Source organism: Thamnophis sirtalis, unplaced genomic scaffold (genome assembly GCF_051295495.1).
Source record: "Thamnophis sirtalis isolate CommonGarterSnake01/CBP01778 unplaced genomic scaffold, rThaSir2_p1.2 scaffold_1, whole genome shotgun sequence".
NCBI lineage: Eukaryota > Metazoa > Chordata > Lepidosauria > Squamata > Natricidae > Thamnophis > Thamnophis sirtalis.
This window is the reverse complement of record NW_028261381.1, coordinates 105,830,524-105,855,961: the sequence shown is the minus strand read 5'-3', so window position 1 is coordinate 105,855,961 and position 25,438 is coordinate 105,830,524. Positions and strand designations below refer to the sequence as shown.

Genomic DNA, 25,438 nt, shown 5'->3' with positions numbered 1-25,438 from the left:
GATATAAAACGTCTATACACCCCCGTTAAAATGTCAGGTTTTTGAGATGTAAAAAAGCAGACCAAGATAAATCTCTTCAGATTTTCCCCCCACCTTTAATATAACATATCAGCTGTACAATTCATTGAAAAACAATTTGGAATCTTTTTTTTTGGGGGGGGGGGATAACAATAAAATTTTTACAATAACATGGTTCCCTAAAGATGCACCACCGTTACACTAATACTTCACCTTTTACTTCACCTTGAATCACCTTTTGAGTTTATGAAGAGCCTATCAGCATGGCACACCTTACCTTAGGAATCTTTGTTCACTCTTCCTTGCAAAAGCTCTCCAAATCTGTCAGATTATGAGAAAAACTCCTGTGCACAGGTGCTGTTCAGGTCACTTCAAAGATTTTCAACTGCACTTAGGTTTGGTCTCTAGTTGGGCCATTCCAAAACTTTAATCATCTCCTTGTGAAGTCATTTTTTTGTTGATTTGGAGGCATGCTTTGGTTTGTTGTCATGTTGAAAGGTAAAATTCCTCTTCATCCTTAGCATTTTAGCAGAGGCCTGATGGTTTTGTCCCAAAATTGACTGATATTTGGAACTGTTCATAATTTCCTCCACCTTGACTAAAGCCCCAAAGCAACCCCATAATGCTGACTCCACCATGCTCCACTGTGGATATGGTATACTTTTGGTGGAGCAGTGTTGTTTTTGCACAAAACATACTTTTGGGAACTAGGGCCAATAAGTTCAACCTTAGTCTCAATCAGACCATAACATAATTTCCCACATGCTTTTGTCAGACCTGATGTAGGTTTTTGCAATCCTTGTTGCTACCCTACCCACAACCCAGACATATGGAGAATACGGGAGATTGCTGTCACCTATAGTACACAACCAGTACTTGCCAGAAATTCCTGCAGTTCTTTTAAGGTTGCTGTAGGCCTCCTGGCAGCCTCTTGGATCGGTTTTTTTTCTTGTTTTTTTCATCAAGTTTAGAGGAACATCATTTCTTGATAACATCACTGTTGTGCTATATTTTCTCCACTTGTTAATGATTGTCTTCACTGTGTTCCATAGTATATCCAATGCCTTAGAAATGTTTTCTACCCTTTTCCTGTCTCATATCTTTCAATAATGAGAGCCATTTAATGCTTTGTAAGCTCTTTGCAGATCATGGCTTTTGCTGTAAGAGTAACTGAATAAATGTCAGAAAAATCCTTGGGGACGGATTACGATCTTTATCCCCAGGCCTGACGGGATAGCCAGGTCTTAAGGGCTGTGCGGAAGGTCTGGAGGGTGGTGAGGGTACGAATCTCCACGGGGAGATCGTTCCAAAGGGTCGGAGCTACTACTGAAAAGGCTCTCCTCCGTGTAGTTGCCAGTCGACACTGACTGGCGGATGGAACTCGGAGGAGGCCTAATCTGTGCGATCTAATAGGTCGCGAGGAGGTAATTGGCAGGAGGCGGTCTCTCAAGTACGCAGATCCACTACCATGAAGGGCTTTATGGGTGGTAAGTAGCACCTTGAAGTGCACCCGGAGATCAACAGGTAGCCAGCGCAGCTCGCGGAGGATAGGTGTTATGTGGGCGAACCGAGGTGCACCCACGATCACTCGCGCGGCCGCATTCTGGACTAGCTGAAGTCGCCGGGTGCTCTTCAAGGGCAGCCCCATGTAGAGCACGTTGCAGTATTCCAGCCTAGAGGTCACAAGGGCCCAAGTGACTGTTGTGAGAGCCTCCCAGTTCAGGTAGGGTCGCAACTGGTGCACCAGGCGAACCTGGGCAAATGCCCCCCTGGTCACAGCTGTCAGATGGTGGTCGAAGGTCAGCTGTGGGTCCAGGAGGACTCCCAAGTTGCGAACCCTGTCTGAGGGGTATAAAGTTTGGCCCCCCAGCCTGAGTGATGGAGCACTAGCCAAATTATTGGGAGGGAAACACAACAGCCACTCGGTCTTCTCCGGATTGAGTACAAGCTTGTTAGCCCTCATCCAGTCCCTAACGGCTTCAAGACCCCGGTTCATCACGTCCACCGCTTCATTGAGTTGGCACGGGGCGGACAGATACAACTGGGTATCGTCCGCGTATTGGTGGTATCTTATCCCGTGCCGCCGAATGATCTCGCCCAGCGGTTTCATGTAGATGTTAAATAGTAGGGGGGATAAGACCGAACCCTGCGGCACCCCATATGTTAGGGGCCTAGGGGTCGATCTCTGCCCCCCAACTAACACCAACTGCGACCTGTCCGAGAGGTAGGAGGAGAACCACTGCAAAACAGTGCCTCCCACCCCCACCTCCCGCAGTCTTCGCAGAAGGATACCATGGTCGATGGTATCGAAAGCCGCCGAGAGGTCAAGGAGAACCAGGATGGAGGCATGGCCTCCATCCCTGGCTCTCCAGAGATCATCGGTCAATGCGACCAAAGCGGTTTCAGTGCTGTAACCAGGTCTGAAGCCGGACTGGAAGGGGTCTAGGTAACTGGCTTCCTCCAAGGTCCGTTGAAGCTGGAAGGCCACCTTCTCAACAACCTTCCCTACAAAGGGGAGGTTGGAGACTGGACGATAATTGTTGAGAACAGCTGGATCCAGAGATGGTTTCTTCAGGAGGGGTCTCACCACCGCCGCTTTAAGTGCGAGGGGAAGTGCCCCTCCGAAGGGCGGCGGTAACAACCGCCTGGATCCAGCCTCGTGTCACCTCACTGCTGTTGGCAACCAACCAGGAGGGACACGGGTCCAGTACACAGGTGGAGGCACTCACAGCTCTCATGGCCTTGTCCACGTCCCCGGAAGTAACATCCTGAAACTCAACCCAGGGGTGGTCTGCCAATTCTGAACACAGCCATATTCCCTTTTATAAGAGAGTATGTATACTGTGATGTTATTGTATTTTTTTATTATTTTTCCCTAAAACATTTCTTGTACACTTGTACAGCTTATATGTTATATTAAAGGTAGAAAAAATTCTGACATGATTTATCTTGATCCTCTTTTTAAAAATATTAAAAACCAGGCATTTTAATGTGTAGACTTTTAATATCCAGTGTATCTTGGCCTTTTATTACATTAGCATAACACTAATTATGATTCATTCTGATGTGAATGAGTTTTGGGTGTGAGACTTTCCCACTCCCTTCTCCTTTGGTGTGGTTGCAAGGTTTCATTTCCATTTTCAATTAACTAGGACAGACTTGATTAGATAAACTTCTCCCTATTTGGTTTCAATCATGTATAAAGCTGAGAGGATTGTTTTTAAGGCAAAATTGTGGGAAACTGAGCCCATTTTTTGCAGTTTACCTCTATGTTTACATTTCTTCCCACAAAACAGTAATTTTAATCTGGGTAGATTAAAAATGTGAAGAGCTTTCTTGGTTTGTACAACTTCAGATATAACAACAGGCTCCCTTGACAGAATGCTGGTTATATGTAAATTTTCTTTCCATATTTTTCAGAAAAACAGATGTCAGAATAAAGAGTTCTAATTTAAACTCTTTCCTGAAAATGGTTGCTTTCTGTTTATGCTTTTTCCCAAATATCTATGATAAATATTTTATGTTCTTTAAACACAGTGATGGAATTGCATAAAATACTAGTTCACAGAGGTAAATAAAAACTTATTAATTTTTTTAATACACTTATTTAAAATTAATGGCTAGTAATTGGTTTCTTGAACAAGCAGCTATAGTTTATGTAAGTCTGTTGTTAGTATACATTCTGATAAAAAGTACAGGACACAGATTTCTAAATATCTTCATTGCATTTACACAAAACAGATAGTGTTAATAAATAGTAATATTATATAAAAATCTGGCCCATTATTTCTAATTAAACTTTATACTTTTTTATCCTGTAAGAAAAAACTGCAAAACTGCAAATGATTTCATGGAATCATCTTTTTAATCTTTTCTGCATTTTCTGCGTTGGATGAAGAGAACACATCTTTCTCCTTCTGTCCTGGACACTTTTTACAGAGGCACAATTGAGAATGTTTTAACAAACTGCATCACTGTTTGCTTTGGTGGCAGCAGTGCCTCAGATAGAAAGTCCCTACAGAGAGTGTTAAGGACAGCTGAGAAGGTTATCGCTTCCTCTTATTCATGATACTGCTTTTAAGCGCTATGTGCTTAGAACTCAAAGCACTGAGACCCACACACCCACTTTACTGTTTCTGTTGCTTTCCTCTGGGAGGAGGTTTCAAAGTATTTCTAGCAGGACTACCAGATTCTATAATAGCTTTGTTTCCTATCCATCTGGTAAGCTTGCAAGATTCGTTTTTCTCGCCGTGTACATGTATACATATGAACTAGATTCTGTTGTTTCTCTGTATCATGTGTGTATGTGTGTGTGTGTGTGTGTGCGCGCGCGCGCGCGCATAATTTTGTATTTATTTTGTCATGCTTATGTAGTGTATATTGGGCATGGTGACACTTTGACAGCTGTATGCAACAAAATTTCATTTTAATGTATGTCAATTAGTGTACATTCAAAGTTATAAAATTATTCTAAGTCTAAGTCTGCCTGACTGGCAAACTGGAGAACTGAAAGAACACAATACCAGGATGTGTTTGAATCTGAACATTTGGCTACTTTATGTTAGGATGGGTCTATGGGAAGAAATCAAGAAACAGTGTGAAGAATCTCAGTAAGGAATCTAATGAAATCTTTCTGTAGCTAAGTTTGATTGACATCCGTACTCATAATTCCTCAGGAGCTTTCAGGTTGAAGCTCTGCATATGTGAAGGACACCAATCTTATTCATATATCCTGCACCATAGCACAGTTTTCCTCGTTCAACTTCAGCTTTAAATTTAATAACATTAGATTAGTCATCACATTATTAAACTTAGTGCGGAGAGCCAATTTGATGTGTTGGTTAAAGGCACCAGACTAGAAATTGGGTGACCATGAGTTCTAGTCCCACTTTAGGTACAAAGTCAGCTGGGTGACTTTGGGCCAGTCAAACTATTTCAATCCTAGGAAGGAGGCAATGGCAAACCACTTCTGAAACTTTGGCAAGAAAACTGCAGTGACCTGTCCAAGCAGGCACTAGGAGTCAATATTGATTCAAAGATATCACCCCACAAAAAGCTCTTAAAATGTTTGAAATATCCAGATAGAAAGCATTTCAAATATAGAAAGTATAATAAAGCTATATGTTATTTTCTACAGAAAACAAGTGACTTCTAACATAGTTTTTTAACATCTAAAACATTCCTAAAGCCTCAAAAATGATGAGTTATATAGAGCCAGTTTGCTTTAGTGGTTAAGTCACCAGGCTAGAACGTGAGTTCAAGTCATGTCTAGCCATGAAAGCTAGCTTTGGGCCAGTCTCAGCCCAACCCACCTCATAGTGTTGCTGTTGTGAGGAAAATACAAAGAAGAAGATATATTGGCTATGTTAAGTTATTTGTAAAAATAACAAAGGCAGGACACAAATAAATAAACAAAAAAATGTAAACAGAAAGATGAACTGAACCATGCTTTGTCCAATTAATGCAATGTTCTGTCTTTATATGACATGCTGAATCACAAACTTACCAGATGAAATAGATTTGCACAGTACTAGGCAGAAATGAGATTTGTTACTGTGTGGTTCAGTGTGTCATATTTAGCTACTTTCCATTTTTCTTAATGAGTATTATGCATAATTGCCCACAGGTACAGTATGTCCCCTTAAAAATAAAGAATGACAATCATTACATCAAATATTGCTAAAGACTGGCTCTCTTCAAGCCGTTAAGGAGGGATAGGCAAATTAACATATCAATTGGAGTTACCATGGACACAATTCCTGACTTGTCTACTTGCACTAACAAAACTAAAGTCCTCATTAGTACTCTAACATACTTCAAGCACTAGTGTTTCACTCAGAGGTTTTGTTGGGCTTATGGGTGGTCTCTTTAATAGTAATAGTCACCTTTCACATTACAGAAGTGGGAAGCTCTGTTAAGGGGGGGGGGGGTTGGATAGGAGACCGAATCCAGGGTAACTTCAGAAAATTTAAAAGTGGTTTAGAGGACTGCGGGCATCAGCAAAAAATGTTTGTACTTAGAAACCTTGCCTTTACATGCTCCACAGAAGCCAAACCAGACAGGAATCTTCTTAGTGTGCCAGGAATGGGAAAGACGTGCCTTGCAGCATACTCACTCTATGTTAGCAAGACAGACATGTGTGTGTGTGTGTGCGCGCACACACACACACACACACACACGCACACACACAAAATAGATGGAGCAGGAATCAACAATTATAAAGCCCAATTTTTCCAACAGGGATGTGCTGGGACTATTAGAACTCAGGTGCTCTGAGAAGAGACTCAATTGAGCATTGTCTCCAGTATAATTATATTAAGGCAGTGTGCCAAAAATACAAAAATCTTTTAAAGAACCCTTAGAAAACATCTGGGCTTTTTCAAACAAAGAAAAAAAATCATAGGATGCTAATTTTTAATGGAAACCAACCACAACATTAGATCAACTATGCCTCCTGAAAAATAGGTATTGAAAAAATATGTGCAAATAAGATAACCCAGTTTGGGTAATGAAACGTCTACAAGAAAACAAGCAAGCTCAGAGAGCACCAAGGATCCCTCATTTCAACCCTGACCTACAATTATTCTCCTTTATTGAAATAAGAGAACCTTCTGTTCTAGGAAAGGGCAGTAGACGTATTCTGTGAGTAGGTACCCTTTCTGGCTCTCAATGGAAGGCATTGCAGGAAATTTCATCTGATTAAAGGTGTGTGATTTGAATGGTTTTTCTTTATAAAACAAGCCCCTTCGTATTACTGTACTTATTTCCTGACATGCATAACCAGGAATACACCTCCTTTTTTACACAGCAACCATTGTAAATTCTTGCCGGTTGCCAAATGTCCAAATTTTGATCAAGTAACTGTGATGATCGTAGGGGCAAGGATTAGTTGTTAGTCACTTTTTTCTGTGTCATAACTTCAAATGGTCGCTAAATAAATAGTTCTAAGTCAAGGACTATCTGTAGTGATCTTAATACTAATTAATATTGTGTTCAAGGAAAACATTACTTGGTAGGTATCAGCATATCAGTTATATCAGACCATTGAGACTGCCTATAATAACAGAATATTTGTTTGTTTATTTGCTATTTTTGCAAATAACTCAAGGCAGCAAATATATCATTATAAGCTTCCTCCTATTTTCTCCACTACTTCTCCACTACAGTATATTAATATACTAAACCTCTCCCGCAATTATTTTTCTCCTGTAATTTGGGGGAATCTACCTGAGATGGTTCTAACATCTTTAATGAAAATATTAGGAAAAAGACATATAAGTATAATCTTTATTGTCATTGTACTTAAATACAATGAAATTGGTTGTATATAACTACTTAGTTACAAGACTGTTTCATGCCATTCAATATCGGAGGAGGAGAAAGCATAACATAAGAAGCATAATACCATATGCCCTTGCACTGTTTCTAATCATCAAACTGTCCACACATATCTTACTGATTCTAACTGAAAGGTTTGCTGTATCTTAAAAAAACCAACTTTCGTGTAAACAATAATTGCTTCTTCTATAGGGTCTTCTTTTTGTTCACTTATATACACAGCATGAAGTGCCTAGGCTCACTGCCAAGTTCGTACAGTTTTATCTCAGACCATCCTAATATGCCTGTCTTATTTAGTGTTCAAGTCTGGAACACAGGCACAGCCTCATGTTGTCAGGATGGGATGCCCCCATATTTGGTAGCTTGAGGAATCTATTGCTGCTGCCAGGTCTACCTGCTCACATTTGGGGAAAGAAATGGAATCTAATTCCCAATGTTTTATTAAGTTTCCAGCAATTTCAACGGTCTTGGGAGGCTTAAGAAAAGAGCAAAAACCTGTTTGGAAACACTTAAGTGCCACTGTTTCTAACATACAACATAACACTGGATGCAGTCAACAGGTTAAAAGACATGCTTACCAAAGTGGACACTATTCACATTTGTGGACCTCAGTGGCAAAGATATTTGATCTCATTCCTCCTTTTAGTTGACAGTACTGAGAATGGATAAGTAGCTTTGCACAATTCCTCACCTCTGGCCATGTTTCTTAGGGTCACTGGGAATTATAATTCAGCAACATTTGAAGTATCACATGCTGTGTCTCCCTATTCTAAGTCTAATGAGTCACAATGAAGACATGGGGTTTACCAACAGTAACCAACATGGGCCTCACTACTGGTGTTTTTCATATCTTCTAGTTTGAGAAATACTATTTTAAGTTTCAGCAGAGACAAGCCATTTTTCAAAATTCAAGCAAAAATATAACATTCTACATTCACTGCATTAGCTAGAAATCTTGGGAGCTCTAATCTTAAAATATTGGAAAGCACTAGACAGGAGGAGGCTGGTGTAGACTATCACTCAAAAACCTGTTTTAGTTTTTTCTTACCGTCTTTCTAATAGGTCAAAGAAACAACAGGAAACTAGGTCAGTTACTGAATACCTTGATCTTTCAAATCAAAGGTTGCACAATTTTGCTGTGTTGAATTATGGACCACTATATATGAAAACAAAGGGCAAAAGAAACAAAGGGAAAAGAAAGTTTTTAAAAGCAGGAATCCTTTGATCAGAACAGCATAGTACAGCCAGCTGTAACTCAAGCTGGCCATTCTTACATGGCAGGATTTAAGAACTACCCCTGCCAGGCAAAGCCCTATTAAAAAACAATGGCTGTTTGAAAAGGATAAGCAAACTGATATGGATATAATAGGCCACATATAGTGCACTCTTTCTACTCTGAAATAAAGCATTTTAGAGTTATGAGTTGGGAAATTCAGTATGCTGGAAGACTGCGGGCCTATCACATAAAGGGCTAAGTAGCCATGGAGAAATGCTTGGAGTTAGCTCAAGGAAAGGAAAAAGTAGTTCACAGCAAAGTTAAGAATTAGCCTTTGAGTGTTGCATGGTGTTCCATATATATCTTATCACTGCAGTACTGTATAACTAATATAGACATCCAGCCTCTTACATTACTCTCACAACTGAAACGTCAATGTAGGAAAACTGTAGAAGATAATCTTATGATCAGAGCCCAAATTACATTACATTACATTCCCAAGAGTATCAACTTGCTTTTTAATGTCACTGTGGCCAAAGCTTCACTGACTACTAAGTGAGAACACCCCCCCCCACACCCACACATATTATTATTCACTCCAAAGGTAAACTGAGCCTCTGTAGCTTCATGCTTCAATTTCCTCTCTTCCTCTACTCCCGCCCAGTCCCTAGTAGAGAATGAAGATAGCATTAACTCACAGACTTGGATTGTGAGAGCAAATCCTTGTCTGAATTTTTCTCAAAGGTTAGCCAGGGGGGGGAGGAACTATTAACAGGGACATAGTAAAATGTCTTGGTTTCCTTTCCAATAAGTGACCCAAAGAAAAATGTAGTATTGTTGTATCATTTTATAGGTGAAACAGTAACCATACAATCAGCTGCAATCTGTTATGATCCACTACCACTATGTTGTAATGCAATACAAATGGATAGATTTCCCCAAGGGTAGATTCTGCTACAACATTTTTCTTCTACAGAGAAAGACGCAATAACTATGTTACACTGCAATGCAAAATCCTTGTGGGAAAAATAAGTATATGGAAGAGTAAATAGGAATACAGGTAATTATGAATTCTCTAGGCAAGGCCCATGTGCATTTTGCATTCCATTGTGACCGTTATCACATTTATTTATTTCTCCCCAAGGAAAAATATAAGGATGTAATGAGTTTTCAGTATACTACCACTTACTTTTACACAAAAAAATAACCAGAATTAGAAAAATAGTAATTGTTTTTAAAACAAAATTTATAAACTTTCACTCACTGCTACATTGTAACCTCACGTTCTTCTTCATTTATCATGGCATGCATTTGCTACACTTCAAAAAATGTTTAGAACTTAAAGAGATTTTTTTTTAAAAAAAATCACTATAATTTGATGAATGCTCTGATAATATTAGAGAATGGAGCCTTCCAAAAACAACTGAAAAGTAACATAATCCTGAAGTTGTCTTAAAATTTTAACCAGCACAGATGCACACTGTTAAGCATCTAAACACTAGGCCACTTGCCGAGTGCCTAAAATGCAGTCATGTGACCATGAGGAAGCTGTCAGAACTTCAAATGTTCACTAAACGTCCAGTTGTAAATCAAAGACCACCAGTACTGCAACAGAAAAGTCTTTGTACTTTTTTGCTTTCTTTATCTTCTTCTGAACTTTGCCCGTGTTACTGTCCTCCCTTCAGTCTATGTCATAAATCACGTTATCCAATAGCTTCATTCATCTCAACCCAGCTACTGTAATCTGAGATCCCGCTCCGCCAACGCTCTGCATGGAATGTCAACACAGAGAGTTGACATGTTTATTTTAATTTATATTTAAATAAAGAATATTATATTTAAATTTAATTTATATAGCCTCTCATCTCAAATTCATAACTCTTAGCTGCTAGCAAGTGTTAATTATATCATGAAATAGAAAAAAATACATAGGAGCCAAGATAAAACAAAAACAAATCAGTAAAACTATAATCAATTGTGGCAAGACATCCAAGATGCCAAAGGTCAGTGATACCACTATTAAGTCTTTAAAGCTTTATGAAAAATAGCAGATTTGGGGCCAATCTAATCTCTAGAGGAATTATATTCTATATTGCCATAATATTATGCCTTAATGGCTGAAAACAGCGAACTAGGAAGTCCCCATTTCAAATCTTAGCAAACTTTGAAAAGCTTGAAGGTAACCACAATTTCCAATGTCATACTCTTCTGCAACTGGGAATAAAATCGTTCATGTTTGTGATGCTGAAATCAAATATGATTTAAATGCTTTGAATGTTGAAACCCATTTTTAAAAATGTTATTTTATTCTAAAAAACAAAGAGAAGCAAAACATTAAAACTACTTTAGAACCTATAGTTTTTCATAGAAGAATTGTCTTTTTTTAATACTTTCAGTTTCTATGCCCATTTATTTCCCAGTAAAGTGCATATTTAATTTTCAGAACACCTATTTTACAACATATTTATGCATGAGAAGATATCAGAAGACATTTGGAGATCTGCCTTCCAAAAAAATTAATCCAATGTTTCTGGTTAGAAAAGTAAATTCACTAGTGACGACTCTATGTTATGACACTCAACAATTATAATTCAGCAAATATACACAAAATAAATTCTAAATATGATACTATAATGAGGTACAACTAGATCATCAATTCAGTCAAATCATAGAGTTCCAAAAATAATACAGAATGTATTTTGACAATTTCAGAAAAATAGAATCATAGTTGGGGAGGGGGAATATATTGCAAGAACAAAAAACCATTCATTTATTTGTGTTAAATACAAGTTGCCTATATAGCTAAAAGTATTCCACATCATATGCACCCAGGGTAATTTCTGTACACAGAAATACCAAGATCAAATGTTAAATTCTTTCCATCGGAATCTATCTCACTTATTTTTAAAAGTGTTCAGGGTTAATATATTTTAAAAAACAAACAACTGTATCAAAGCTAACAAAATTTTCAATTCTCTAAAAGGTGATAAAAATCCAAACAAGTCTAGAATTTGTGCAGATGAATTGATACTGTAAATATCATGTCTGTCTTATTATTATTATTATTATTATTATATCCACAATCATTTTTATTTCATCAATGATTATCATCTAGCTCTTAGCAGTAGTTTACATTTTGAAAAACATTTCTTCCACTCAAGTTTCTAATAATAATCATGCAAAATTGCCTAAAATGTATTTCATATTTCATATTTTTTTCAACAAAAAGAGCTGATCTGAATTTATCTTTATAAAGTTCTTATTAGAAACTCTTATTTAAAGATTTAACATGGCTTTTCAGCTGAAAAGTCCCCAAGAACTGATTACATCATTCAATAGTTAACATTCTAAAACAGTTTCCACTCATAGCCATATGATGTAAAAGAACTTTAAAAAAAACTGAATTGGAGAAGGATGAAAAAAGTAAACCGAAAAACCAATTTGTAGTTGGAAAGAATAAATAGCTAAAATGAAAACAGTTCAAGGTGAGTCTGCCGGTTTTCAGTCCTTTGCTGCAGCCTGATGGAATCTTCCTTAGAAAAATCTGGGGAAGCAGTAAGTTAATTCCTTATAAGAAAACTAAAGTTTTGGGTTAATAAATCTCATTTATTTTGTAAATTGTAAGGAAAATTACATGTATTGAGTAAGGAAAATTATAAACAGATTAAATATTCAAGCAATACATCTTACTGAATATTTAATTATTCTTCCTTATATGCCTTTTTTTCCTATTCATTCTGAGGGCATAGAAAACCAGCTTTGGCTCACTGAGCAAAAATAAGTGGCTCCCGAGAGCATGCTGTTGAGAAAATGTCAACATGCAGACCTTTATTCTATACTGAAGTGGAATCTTTGTCACACTTCATCAGCAGAAAGGAAAGCCCAAGTGGTGAAAGGGATAGAATATAATTACAGTTCACTGTTACTGGCTACCAATTACTAAGAAAGCAACTAAACATTCAGTAGGTATTTTTTACCATTGACTTGCAAGCATTGACTTGCAGATGCTGAAGACATTGATATTCTATCAGAATAACATATTTAAACTGTGAAATCAGTGGCTTTAATTCTCATTTGATGTAATATCCAAGCTAATTCCAATATATTTCTGAAACTGGATTTCAAATTGCTCAGCAAAACAATAAAAAGAAAACACTTCAAAAAAACAAAACAAAATGCTAACCAGTTGGCAGATCAAGTAGCCTGCCTATGGCTTCTCTAATTCAATCCCCACTCAAAGTGTGCAAGTTTTGAATATTATTTTATTTATTTATTTATTTATTTTATTTGTCTTGTATGCCGCCCACTCCCGAAGGACTCCGGGCGGCTCACAATAGACAAGGGAAGGGGGAAAACTAGACAAAGACAACACTTTAAAACAAAACCGCAACATTCACAATTTCCGTGGAGCTGGATGTTTCACAGGCTCCCCAGCCTGCTGGAGCAGCCAGGACTTGGTAGCTTTGCGGAAGGCCGGGAGGGTAGTAAGGGTCCGGATCTCGACAGGGAGATCATTCCAGAGGGCTGGAACTGCAACAGAGAAGGCTCTCCCCCGGGGGGTCGCCAGCCGACATTGGCTGGCAGATGGAATCCGGATGAGACCTAACCTGTGAGATCTAATCGGTCTCAGGGAGGTAATCGGCAGGAGGCGGTCTCTCAGGTAAACTGAGAATAAACTGTAAGCTCTTCTACATTCTGTAACTTAGATAAATGCAATAACAATTTCTTGAGTACAAATCTCAAAATGTTGTTTCATTCTCTAGATCACAAGATATAAAACTACATGCCAAGGTCTCCTCTTTTTCAGTATTTTTAAAAGCAGGGAATTTTAGCAACATGGAAGTAATCAGCCACAAAGAATCCCAGGGGAACTTGCCAGTTGAAAATATCACTTCACAGCCAGGTTGAGGATTGCAGTAGCCATACATTTATCGCTAAGTTTGTTGTAGTCAGCTAGTGTTGGAGACAATGCTGTCATCTTTAATTTCAGTACAGTCAATATTGAAATCATTGTAGTAGTTCTATTAAGGACAGTCACTTAGAATGTGGTCCTTAATGGAACTACATTTATGTGAAGGGATGTATGCAGTGGAATTCCTCAAGGTTCTTTCTTGACCAAATGCTCTTTAGCAACTCTATAAATGTTCTAGATGAAAGGATTCAAGGGGCAGTCATCAAATTTGTGGATGACACAAACTGGGAGGGAATTGCTAACATTTCAGAAGACAGACTTAAGATAGGTAGGTATTTGGCTCAAAGGAAGTGCCTATGAAGGGATCTAGTGGCCTGGTGGACAACTGCTTACTTATGAGCCAGCAGTGTGCTGCAGCTGCCAAAAACGGTGATGTGGTCCTGGCCTGCATCAACAAAGGGATAGCATCGAGATCAAAAGAAGTAATAATACCATTCTATACTGCACTGGTGGGGCCATATTTGGAATATTGAGTCCATTTTGTTTATCACAATACAAAAAATATGCTGAGACCCTAGAAAGGGTGCAGAGAAGAACAACAAAGGGGTCTGGAAGCTAAATCATATGAAGAATTGGAAGCTAAATCCTATGCAGCTAAAGGAGTAAGCTATCTTTAGCCTAACAAAGAGAAGAGTGGGGTGAGAATTAATAAGAGCTTTCCAGTACTTGAAGGGCACTGATTTATTCTCCATAGCACCTATGGTATATTAGAAGTACTGAGTGGAAGCTCCTCAGAGATCTAAATGTTGCAGTGGTAGGTTGCAGGCGGTACGCCCCAGTACGGATACCATTCTGGTACGATGCTCCGGATGGCCCACCCGCCCGTGCTCCTTACTGGTGCTTTATGCTATTGGTGCTTCCACACACGTGCATGGCATGTACGGCGCTTGCACGATGCTCCGTGGAGCAGCTGGAGCATCGTGGAGGCTTGCAGAAGCATCATTTGACGCTAGACCGCATGCACATGCCATGGGTGTGTGCACGCACGCCGTGCATGTGGGTAACTCCAGGGCCGTTCCAACCATACCAGTTGGAACGGAATCCGGAACCCACCACTGGATCTAACCTAGTAATAAGAAGATATTTCCTGACAGTGAGAGCTATTAAACAATGGAATACCTAACCTCCCCCAATTGTCGGTGCTCCATTACTGGAGGTTTTCAAGAAAAGATTGGACAACCATTTGTCCAAGATGGTATGAGGAATTCTGCCTTGGGTGAGGGGGTTAAAAAATTTCCAAGGCTCCTTCTAATTTTATAATTTCTTTATTCTAAGTCACTAGAGAAAAGAAATGAACTTCAAATATAAGATATTAAAATAAAGAGATAGAAATACATGGCCTGAATGTGGAAGTCATAACACAATTATTAAGTTGAAACCATACATTAGGTCATTTAGCCTGATGGAAATTTAAAGCAAAATTTCCAAAGCTTAATGAATGGATTTAATAATGACAAAAAACAAGCTCCAGTGGCTTATTTTTTCAATCACAGATGAAAAGATAATGCTGCTGGCACAATTACTGTTTAGTCTTCCTCCTCCGTCCCTCCTCCCCACCCCCAAACGTCAATTCAACTTTCTACATAGGAAATTAAAAAATCTCAAAATAAATACATGTCTAAAAAAATTACATTTCTTCTTAAGGAGGAGATTGGGAAATATATTCTCTAATCTCATTGTGGAAGTTACATTACATAGAAATTGTTGAGGAATTATTGATGTGTTAAGAACTATTTTTGTTTACAAGATGCAGAAACAAGATTCTTTTAATATTCAGTTTTTGAACCTATTGCTCATAGCAATATTAATAAAGAGTTTTTAGCACTGGGTTTTGCCAATCAAGTAGCAAAAGCCTATTGGCACATCTAGTACCGTAATTGCTATCCAACAGTATAGCCATCCAAAAGAAGAATGCTCAAATCCAGCAAAAAAACCAGTCCTCTGCCAAGTTGCCATAATGTTACAGAAAACTGGACATGTCTGAATGCATGTCAGAATCTCTATCTTACATTAACATATTCCACTTTGCCCATCTTGGTCTTTCTTCTTGAAGGCTGAAAACTACCTTGAAAAGGGATTCTTGACAACTTTCAAAAGAAGAAAAGGTCATTTTTAAAAAGAATCATGCCTCAGATATATTCTTCTTGTCTTATTTACAACTTCTTCATCAAAACCTATTGAAATAATGACGTATCCTGCTACAATTTCCAAAAGAAAAAATGATTAGAGTACCACCTCAGCATGTCTCCTCTCTGGCGTAAACCTTTCAGAGATTCTTGGGAGGATTCTGCCTTAAAAAAAAACACCTATCCTTGCTGGTAATTTAATATTCTCCCATCATGAGTGTTACAATAATATGATCCCCTTTTCAGAAAGTCTTCTGTAAAAGCTGAGCACATTGCCGTTCTTTTGCTCATGTTCTATGACAAGCTCACAGTCACAGGAACAATTATAGGTTTGTTTGACCAAACTATTACAGCGAAGGAGTTTGGAGAGGAGGGGGTTCATATATTCTTCAGTAAGAACAGAAATATGCAAAAGGTTGAGTAATGGGAAGAGAGAGCACAATAAAAGAGAGTGCTTATATCAGTACTTTCTCAAAAAGATTAATCTTTTCTAAGACTTTTTTCTATTGCTTGATTTGTACAGGTTTTAACTGATAGTCTCATCTGGATATTCAAGAGTCTTTTTGCACTTAGCAAGGTACTTATTTACTTATTCATCATCATAGTAAATATGCCTTAACTCCTCTCAGGATATTTTTATCCTCCTAACACACTTAACCGTGAGGTGCAGAACACAAGCAAAAGGAACATCAATAAAAAGGAAAAAGGTCAAGAAACTATTTACTAAAGACAATACCTGTAATTGAATGGAATCTGAGGCCAATATGTAAGGTCTGGGAGCACTTTTTTATTACAGGTTTAAGGCATCTTATTAAAAAAAAAGCCTGAGTAGAAGATGTCCATGATAAATTAAGAGGCAAAGGTGGGAGCAGGACAACATTGGAGGCCCAAACAACTTCAATTTGTCCACAGTGATTTTGCTTGCTTCACTGTTTGTCTCTCTAATGTTTTAATTCAGTGTGCATCACAGTTGACCAGCAGTGAAAGCAGGCAGGACCTCTGAAGGTTTGTGCTAATAGTAAGAAGTCTGGATTGAAACTGTCAGTATAGGACATGCCTTGGGACAGATTCTCCAGTTAGGCTGTGCTTTAGGTTCTATGTCATCAAAGTTGTTCTGGAAGTTGTTTGGGAACAGCTTATTGCATGGACTGTTTAAAGTAGGATGGATGAATGACAGTTCAATTTGGGATGACAAGATTCCATCAGTGTAGCTTCCTGATATTTGTTCCTCACTTTATAATATTAAGAATAAAGTTTAGCTAGAAGCCTGAAGAACTCTACTGTATCTTGGGTGACATAGTTGGGCACCAGAGTCCTGATATTGTTTACAATATTCGATCTCTAGTAAGAATAAGATTAAGAAAGTAAAGTAAGTGGCAGAGAGATTCAAAAGCTCAAAAGTTACCTGAGCTTACTGTGATTTGGCACAAGATACCAGAGCTATTCTGTCATAGTGGTAGCACAACTGGAGAGAACAGAATCATGGTGATGGCAGGTGAAAAACAGTGAAAGGGCTGCACTCAGGGAAATGGAAATTGATATTTCTTACCGATTCTTTTATTCCAAGAGCCAGGGTACCAGATTCCTTGAAGCCCTGAAGATTTGGCTCAAGTTATTGAATGTTAGGTTTGCTGGGGGAGGATATCTCCACCCATGATTTAATTATGGATGAAAGGGAGACCTGGCATTCGTACTAAAATCTGGGGAGAGGGGAGGGGGAGTTATATAATTTCTCAAAGATCTGCTTATATGAGCTTTATCAGTACCAGTGCATATATGGAATAATTAGTGTCATCTATGAGACTACTGGCATCAAGATGCACTACTCTATAAATAACTGAATGTGAGGCCTTATTTCTCAGTTGGGGCAGAAAGTTGAGGTTGTTGATGATGATGTACCATTCTTTCTGTTGTTCAGCCAGGGCTGTTCAATGTAATGGCTAGCATAGAAGTGTTCTCCCACGACTAGTGTGGTTGGGAGATTTCGATGTGCCTTCCCAGAGTGAAGGGTCTGGAGCAGCATAGGAATACATGGCTGCCATGATAGTCATTGACCTGCCCCCATTTACAGTATATTATAGAGTCAAACCAAGATCAGAGTTACACATTAACTGTTTTTGCAACACAATTTGAAAGGTGTGGAAAACTGACCTTAGTCCCTTGCCATGAACAAACCATTATCTCTTTTTGTTCTACAATGGAAAAGAACCTTTTAGAGTAGTCTTCTTTGGATACCTATCGAATCCGGTGGTTTTCAGAAGGTACTTAGGGAGTTTCCTGAAGATCTGTGGGCAGTTCGGTCAAAATCGTGATTGGCCACAGGAATAAGGGGGCAAATAAGGGATTAAACCAATTACACCAGAGTAGCTTCTTTCCACTCACAGATCCACTGCAGCTGCTCAGCTTCCTGAAGAATTTAGGGATATGAAGAAAGGGGAACAGCTAGGGCATCGCTAGAGAAAGTCCCACCTCATATCTTTACCTATCAGATAAGAGTTCAAATCTGAATTCGCATAGTGATGATTCAAGGGACAAAAAGGAGATGTTTTGTCATTTTATTGTGTTTTCTGAATGCTGCTCAATGGCTTTTTGTAAGATGATTGGTTCCCTTTTGATGATTAGGTGACATCAAGCTGATTAGCAACCACATAGATATATTTTCTTCATGAACATCTGTCCTCAACTTGATCCTTCATTGATGTTCTTATTACAATTATTTTCACCTTGCTGCTGGACATCCTCTTTTTTCCCACTTTTCCAAGAATTGTAAATTTCTCAAAAGAGAAGTGACAAAATATAATAATTTAAGCACAGTAATTTGTGCCTCAAGTACGAACAGATTAATTAGTCCTATAATCCATTTGTTTGTTTTCATGTCATGATTCCATGGAATTTCATTGAAGCATGAAATTCTCAAATGTCTCCCATAACTCCAAAATCATTCATTCTCCCGCTTCATTTCTGTTTCCCTGTCATTTTAAAAATAATAAAATAAAAATAAAGTCATTTCCCTTTTAGAGAAAGACAATATTCAAGAACATCTGAAGGATCACTGTAAAGAATTTTCACAGCATTTGGCAAATAAAATCAGTTAGATTCAAATGGAGTTGGATTCTAGCTGGACAGTGCTAATGAAAATGACTGGGGCTTTTCTTTTGGAAGTGATCTGTGTACCTGAAGACTTTCAATATGGGAGGAGTGGGAGTGGGGGATAGCCTAATTAAATTCCTGCAAGGCAGAGTAGTTTTGGGTTTTGGGACCTAACCATTCTAAAGAAATGTCATCTTTGACTCTGAATGAAGTTCTGGGCACTTTTATCACTACATCCATACATGTAACAAAATTACAGAATAACAAATTCCTTCCTCTCAGAGATCTGGTATACTTATTTCCTTTTGGACTTCAGGACAGTACTTAAGACCTGGTTGTTCCATCCAGCACAGGAGAAGTGCTTGTTGTAAAGGAAGTCTGGAATCTGGTGGGTACATTATTTTGTATATTTCATGTTTATTATTTTAATGTTATTTTTATTCATATTGTGCATTGGTTGGGGGGGGGGTTGTCATCAATGTTGATGTTAGCCAACAGAGCCTCTGGGAATGGGAGATATACAAATAGAGTAAATAAATAAATGATAGAAGTATTCTGGCTTCAACTGCACACACTTCTCTGATTCCTTGGCTTTTCTTTCTTTGTTTATGCAAAGTAACCTAGGCAGACTATAGTTGGAAAAGGAGAAAAATGGAAGGAAAGAAGCTGCTTAACCTTTTCCAGCTTAAGATCATTTTATCCAAATTGCATTCTAATCTATATAGATCAAGATACAGGAATTGTGTAGGCTTCTGGGGTTCCCCCCCCCCCCAAAAAAATAAAACACATAGCTCGCAGATAACAATTCTGGAAAACAAATAAAGAATATTGCTAGTTAATCAGTCTTCAGCAGTAACTTCCCTTCAGCTACTTAACTCTTTTTTTAAAATGCAGAAGAAAATATCACATATTTCTTGATAATGTATAATTTTATTTGGCTTCTACAAAAATCTTTTAGAAGTCACGCTACTTCTTGCCTTTGCCTAGGCAGAATATTTTGCTGGGAACCACAAGGAATGTTGGGAATTCCAGAAATGTTCATCATACAACAAGAACCTGTGCCACACACACAGCATGGCATTTCCCACTTTGTCCTTCTCAAAAACAGTGATCTCTATCCCATACCACTTGACTTAAAAGAGAAATACCTCACCCCCTCAATTCTCCATTATTCCACTTCTAAGATCAAGCAGAAATTGGCCTGGTTTACATCTTTTTATTTGTATTCACCATGTTTTCATAGCATCTTTTCTTCATGAAGACAAAAATGCCATCCCTTTTGGATAACAGGTTTCTTGTTATTTATTATTTGATAAGAACTACTATTTTTCAAAATTAAAGCAGAATTTCTTTAGAAAGTGACTGTATGTATGTGAAATATATGTAGAATATAGATCGGATTTGCACAATTTGTCGGGAGGAAAAGGCCACAGTGACAAATTAAAAATACTTGTGGGCTGCAAAGAAATACCTGAAGTGCCATTCAGCTGTTCCACAGCTAGCTGGAGCTGGTGGATGGCAGTGAGGCTTGGAGGTACTTGGCAGCATAACTTCTGGCACAGTGGCAGCAGCGACTTACTTTTTAGAAACATTGGCGAACCATATAAGACTGCTTGACAAGCTGTTTGAAACCCACATGCCATGTGTTGTGCAGGCCTGGTATAAATGATGGTCTTGATACAGAGAGGGAAGATGTGCTTTTCTTGCTGGATCTAATGGACAAACAACTACGGTAGAAAAGACTTACAGACCTTTTTTTTAACACAGTAACGACATAAAGATGGAAAGACTCTGAAATACCTCAAATGGAAGGATGATTGGTGAAAAAGCCAATTTAGAAACAGGGCAAAATTGACCTATTTAATTAGAGAAAAGAAAATAACTATGTTTGTCAATGACTGGAAACCCTTTATGGACTTTTTGATGAAAATACAAAAAAAAATGTACTTGTGCTAGAGAGAGGGGGGAGGGAGGGAGAGAGACAGAGGGAGGGAGGGAGGGAGAGATATGATAAAACTTAAATGCATTGTAACTGCCATAAAAAGATTGGCAGACATTTAGTTTTTCTATTTTCTCTGTCTTTTTCTTTCATTTTTTAATTATTTTCTCACCACTTTTCTTTTATTTTCCTTTATTTTCTTTTTTATATTTTTATCCTGTAAAAAAATTCTTCAATAAAAACAAAATGAGAGAAAGAGGGAAGACCCATTACCAACCAATCAAACAGATAAACATTGATTAAGTCATATGAAGATAGGGATTCAGGAAGACAGGTTCCCCCCCCCCCTTAATTCACATGAAGAGGGATGAGGGGAAGCACATTCAGATTTGCAAGATTTTGTTCCTGTAGCTATCCCACTAAAACTAGTTTTAGGCTTACTCACCATCAGCCTCTTGATTGGTCTACCTAATAGCATATTACCTATATTAAAATAATTTTATATTTCTATGAGCTATTCTTCATGGAGAAAATCTGACTTTGCTAAGAGTGGACACCAACTTAATGGCACATAATCTGCTATTTTAGAAAAAGAAGAAGATGTTTTAAAGATCAATATTCTATACATATAGAAGTTCTCAAAAACAGGAAAAATAACAGTCAAGTCTACCACATGGTAAATTGGTGAAGATCAGAGAAATATCAGACCGTCAATAAAATGAGATCAGTCGTCAAATTCAGTAATATGTCTTTCCCACATCCAGAATGTTGGACTGGCTAATGTGTTATTATAAAATAATGTTTGATATATCTTCTACTGAATTGAATCCAGTTAATGTCTGTTTACATCACCTAGCTGTTTTGTGTTTAGTTTCTCTGAAATGTATATCCAGTTCTAGTAGATATTAAAAAGTGGCATGACTGGGGAAGACTCATCCTAGGGAATTAAAAATTGGTTGAATGGTTTCTTTAGGCTAAGCTTTTCTTAAATTGAATATACTACTAAATGAAATCAGGGTTCATTTAGGATCATCTTCTTAAGCTAGAATAAAGGTCCAATACAAAATTCTTGGGATAAATTGCTTGTAATCCCTCAAGACGACATTTCCTTATCATGGAAAAGCCTTCCTAAAAAAATAGATTTACCTCAACTTTGTATAATCCGAAAAAACAGTGTTCTAAACAACTTTTTTTAATTGATTGGATAACAACATTGGAATTTTGCATACTGTATATTTATACATACATTGCTCCACTTTAGCTTAGGTTGTTTGAATTTTTTTCATCTTTGCATTGTTCTATTCTATGTATTTTACCATGGAGATGTCATGTTGTAGCACATATTATATGAGTGTGTTAGTATAAAATCAGAGAGAAAATCAGATTGATCTCCCTTCTTTTCATAAACAAGGAAACTGGTAGATTGCAATATACTTACTATTCAGTGAAGAATCTGGCAATGCCATATTGACCAATATCTTCCTTGCTTTCTAGTAGCTGACTCACTGCATCTTCCATATAAGTAATGACATGCCTTTGGGCTGAAATTAAGAGTAGAATTTGTTATCCTGTAAATGTCTTATCACATGTGTCTTTCTGTTCATCCAATTAGAACAATTAAAAATGTAAATACTTAAACCTTTTGTGATGCTTCTTACATCCTGGAACTGAAAAGCATATACACTGACCTTGTTCACACATTTCAGTATGCCTTAGTTTCTTTGGTTTAGGTTTAGCATATATTAATTCAGGCACTGAATATTATAAGCCATGACTGATGTTATAATACTTAGCACTAGCACTTAGATTTATATACTGTTTCATAGTGCTTTTACAGTCTCTCTAAGCAGTTTACAGAGTCAGCATATTGTCCCCAACAATCTGGGCCCTCATTTTACCCACCTTGGAAGGATGGAAGGCTGAGTCAACCTTGAGCCCATGAGATATGAACTGCGAACTGCAGCTAGCAATCAGCTGAAGTAGCCTGCAGTGCTGCACCCTAACGACTGCGCCACCTTGGCTCTTCTTTGTTATAATTTGCAATTTGTTACAACAAATTATTTGACTGTGAATTATTAGATAAACTGTATATGCCCCCTAAAGTTGCTTCCTGGCAAGTTGGGCAGCGTATAAATTGAATAAATAAACAAATAGGCAAACTCTGTGTGAACACAACCAGGTGTACAATCTTATGCTATCATCTTAATGAAACGTGTCCTGAAAAATGTACATCCTATGTGCTGAGATATCTGAAATCCTGAGATTTGATCACATTTTCTCCACATCATTAAAACAATTCTTAAGTCAGGGATACATGTTTGTGTGTTATATAACAGAACTAAAAATAACATCATAAGTGAATAACTTATTGTGTTTTGTATTTGTCAGCTACTACAGGAAAAACAAATGAAATAAAAATAAAATTTTAGATACAATTATGTATTGGGCTAAGCAGATTCTTAATATATTACTGTTCAGTTATGCAACAAAATAACCTACTAGAACCTTCCAGAGAGTGAGGTCAATTCTTACAGAACTTCAAACTTATTATTTCACAATCAATATTGGACCCACTTACATTCTGAACCTGCCATTTTAGTAGTTTGACCCTCAATATGTCTCACAAAGCCTATTGCAATTCCTGAGCCAACATAAGTTGGGCACCCATTTTAAATAGACTAAATGAATTCCTTTATTAAGATTAACAGAATAACAGAGCTGGAAAGGACCTTGGAGAACTTCTAGTTCAACTCTTTGCTCAAGCAGGAGACCCAACACCATTCTGGACAAATGACTGTCAATTTCTTCTTAAAAACCTCCAGTGATGGAACATCCACAACTTCTTTAAAAAAAACACACACAATTTTTATTTGTTTTTTAACAAGGACAAACAAACATAAAAATAAAAATAAAAAACCCATCTTCCATTACAAATTGTAGAAAGTGTGTCAGTTAGTTATAGTATTTCCATGCATCTCTTCCATAATCACCACCTGCTTTTCATATCAAATTTGCATATTTTAAATTCACCTATATTCATGTATATCACAATTATTATATCTCGACCTTAATTTGACTATAATTGTTTTACATTCTTTTATATATAATATTCAAAATCTAGAATGATTATATGATAACGTTCCATTAAATCATCCTAAAATCATCTAATCACAATAAATTTTTATAACATATTCTAGATAAAGCTTTTACCTCCTCTCATAATCTCCATGTGTTGTTTATATAAAATTTCATATTATCAAACTAATATATCTATATGTATTGTTATCATTGTTAATCATTATTTAACTATAGCTATTGTCGCTTCATTTTATACATACTGCTAGTAAAGTAAATTTAACTTAATTTTTATTATACATTTTCATTGCATCAACCTGTATCCTTCCAGCAAGAGTACGGTCTTATATCTCTTGCCATTTGTAACATTAATGTTCTAGTTACTTTCTTAATAAATCTTGTATAAACCTCCCTTGGCAACATGCTGTTCTCACAACTTTGGTTATTGCTAGTGCTTCTATCATGATTTCTCTCCTTATCTCCATCATTTTTTCCCTCTTTTCTTCTGTGCTTTGAAGTCTGGGGTAGAGTTCCAATCCATCCATCTCCCCTTTCCATATTCCGTTCTTGTCATTACCAACCACGCTCACTTTGTTGTCAATATCCACATTTTTCTTATTTCTTTGCTTATTTTTTTCTTCCATCTTTTGAACTCTGTCCTCCACTTTCTTCATTTGGTGAACATTCTCAGTTTCTCCATCAGATTTTTCTGTTTTGTATTCCATATTCTCCAATCTCTTTTCAATTCTCTCTGTCACAACTAATAAGATTTTGAATTTCAAACATAATCATTTGCAATATTACAGTTTCTTTTTCCTGCTCAGCCATTCTTTCAATTTTGCAGACACTGCCACTATAGGGTTCAAGGCTATTTTAATAAACTTCAAACAGGTTCATTTATTATCTTTCAAGTCAAAATGTTGTCTTCCCTCCAATAGCTAGTGATAGAACTTCCAAAAGGCACCTGTATAAACAACTTGTGCTCTTCCGACTATCACTGTCAGTAAACAAACTGAAAGAACCTTGAATCTCAAGTGATCAAAGAGAAAGAAAAAAAAAACAATGCATCCAGCCTGCAGCCTCTAAGTGGCAGTATAACTGCTTTTCCTCCTATTGTTACAACCCTCTTTATAATCCTTCTTATTTTCTTCTTTATATTCCAAGCTTAAGAAAGAAAGAAAACCCTTAAATGGAGATCAAAAACAATCCAATCAATCAAATCAAGCATTATTTTAAAAAAGGACAATTCTAATCCATAGGTATAAGCAAAAGTGAAAAAAGAAAAAGAAAAAATTAATCCATTCAGTTTAAAAAATAGGAAGCCCCTGCAAAAATTCTATCCGTGAAAAAAAGAAAAAAATAGAAGCTGGATAACACACTAAGTTCAATGCAGATCAATATCGCCGCCTACAGTCTTTTGTCTTCAATGTTAACTTAATTTTTTTTCTTGGGTAGTCTCTTCCTCTAATAATAAAATTTCCTCATCAATTCGATACACTTTCTCTTTCCGCTTTCTTCCCGTTGCGGAGCTGTCCCAACTTCAGCAGCTTCATTAGCTGTGTTTCGGTCGCCGGAAAAAAAAAGGCTATTTCCTGGATCTTTCAGGGACTTTGCGGTTTCCCTGAGATCAGCAGGAGGTGCCCTTCTTAATCACCATCTCTGAG

General features: G+C 37.3%; 1 protein-coding gene across 3 annotated transcripts in view; it reads right to left on the bottom strand.

Annotated features, from left to right (window-relative positions):
* CSTPP1 (centriolar satellite-associated tubulin polyglutamylase complex regulator 1) overlaps positions 1-25,438 on the bottom strand; it is a 138,845-nt gene that overhangs the window by 95,587 nt on the left and 17,820 nt on the right. Inside the window, exons 2-3 of one of the 3 annotated variants that reach the window (XM_087720481.1) lie at positions 22,138-22,240; positions 20,340-20,472 (exon numbers count right to left, since the gene is read on the bottom strand). In XM_087720481.1, coding sequence (XP_087576607.1) covers positions 20,340-20,472; positions 22,138-22,165 — 161 coding nt within the window. In that variant the 5' untranslated portion in view covers positions 22,166-22,240. The other 2 variants (XM_087720488.1, XM_087720496.1) reach the window with 2 other exon arrangements.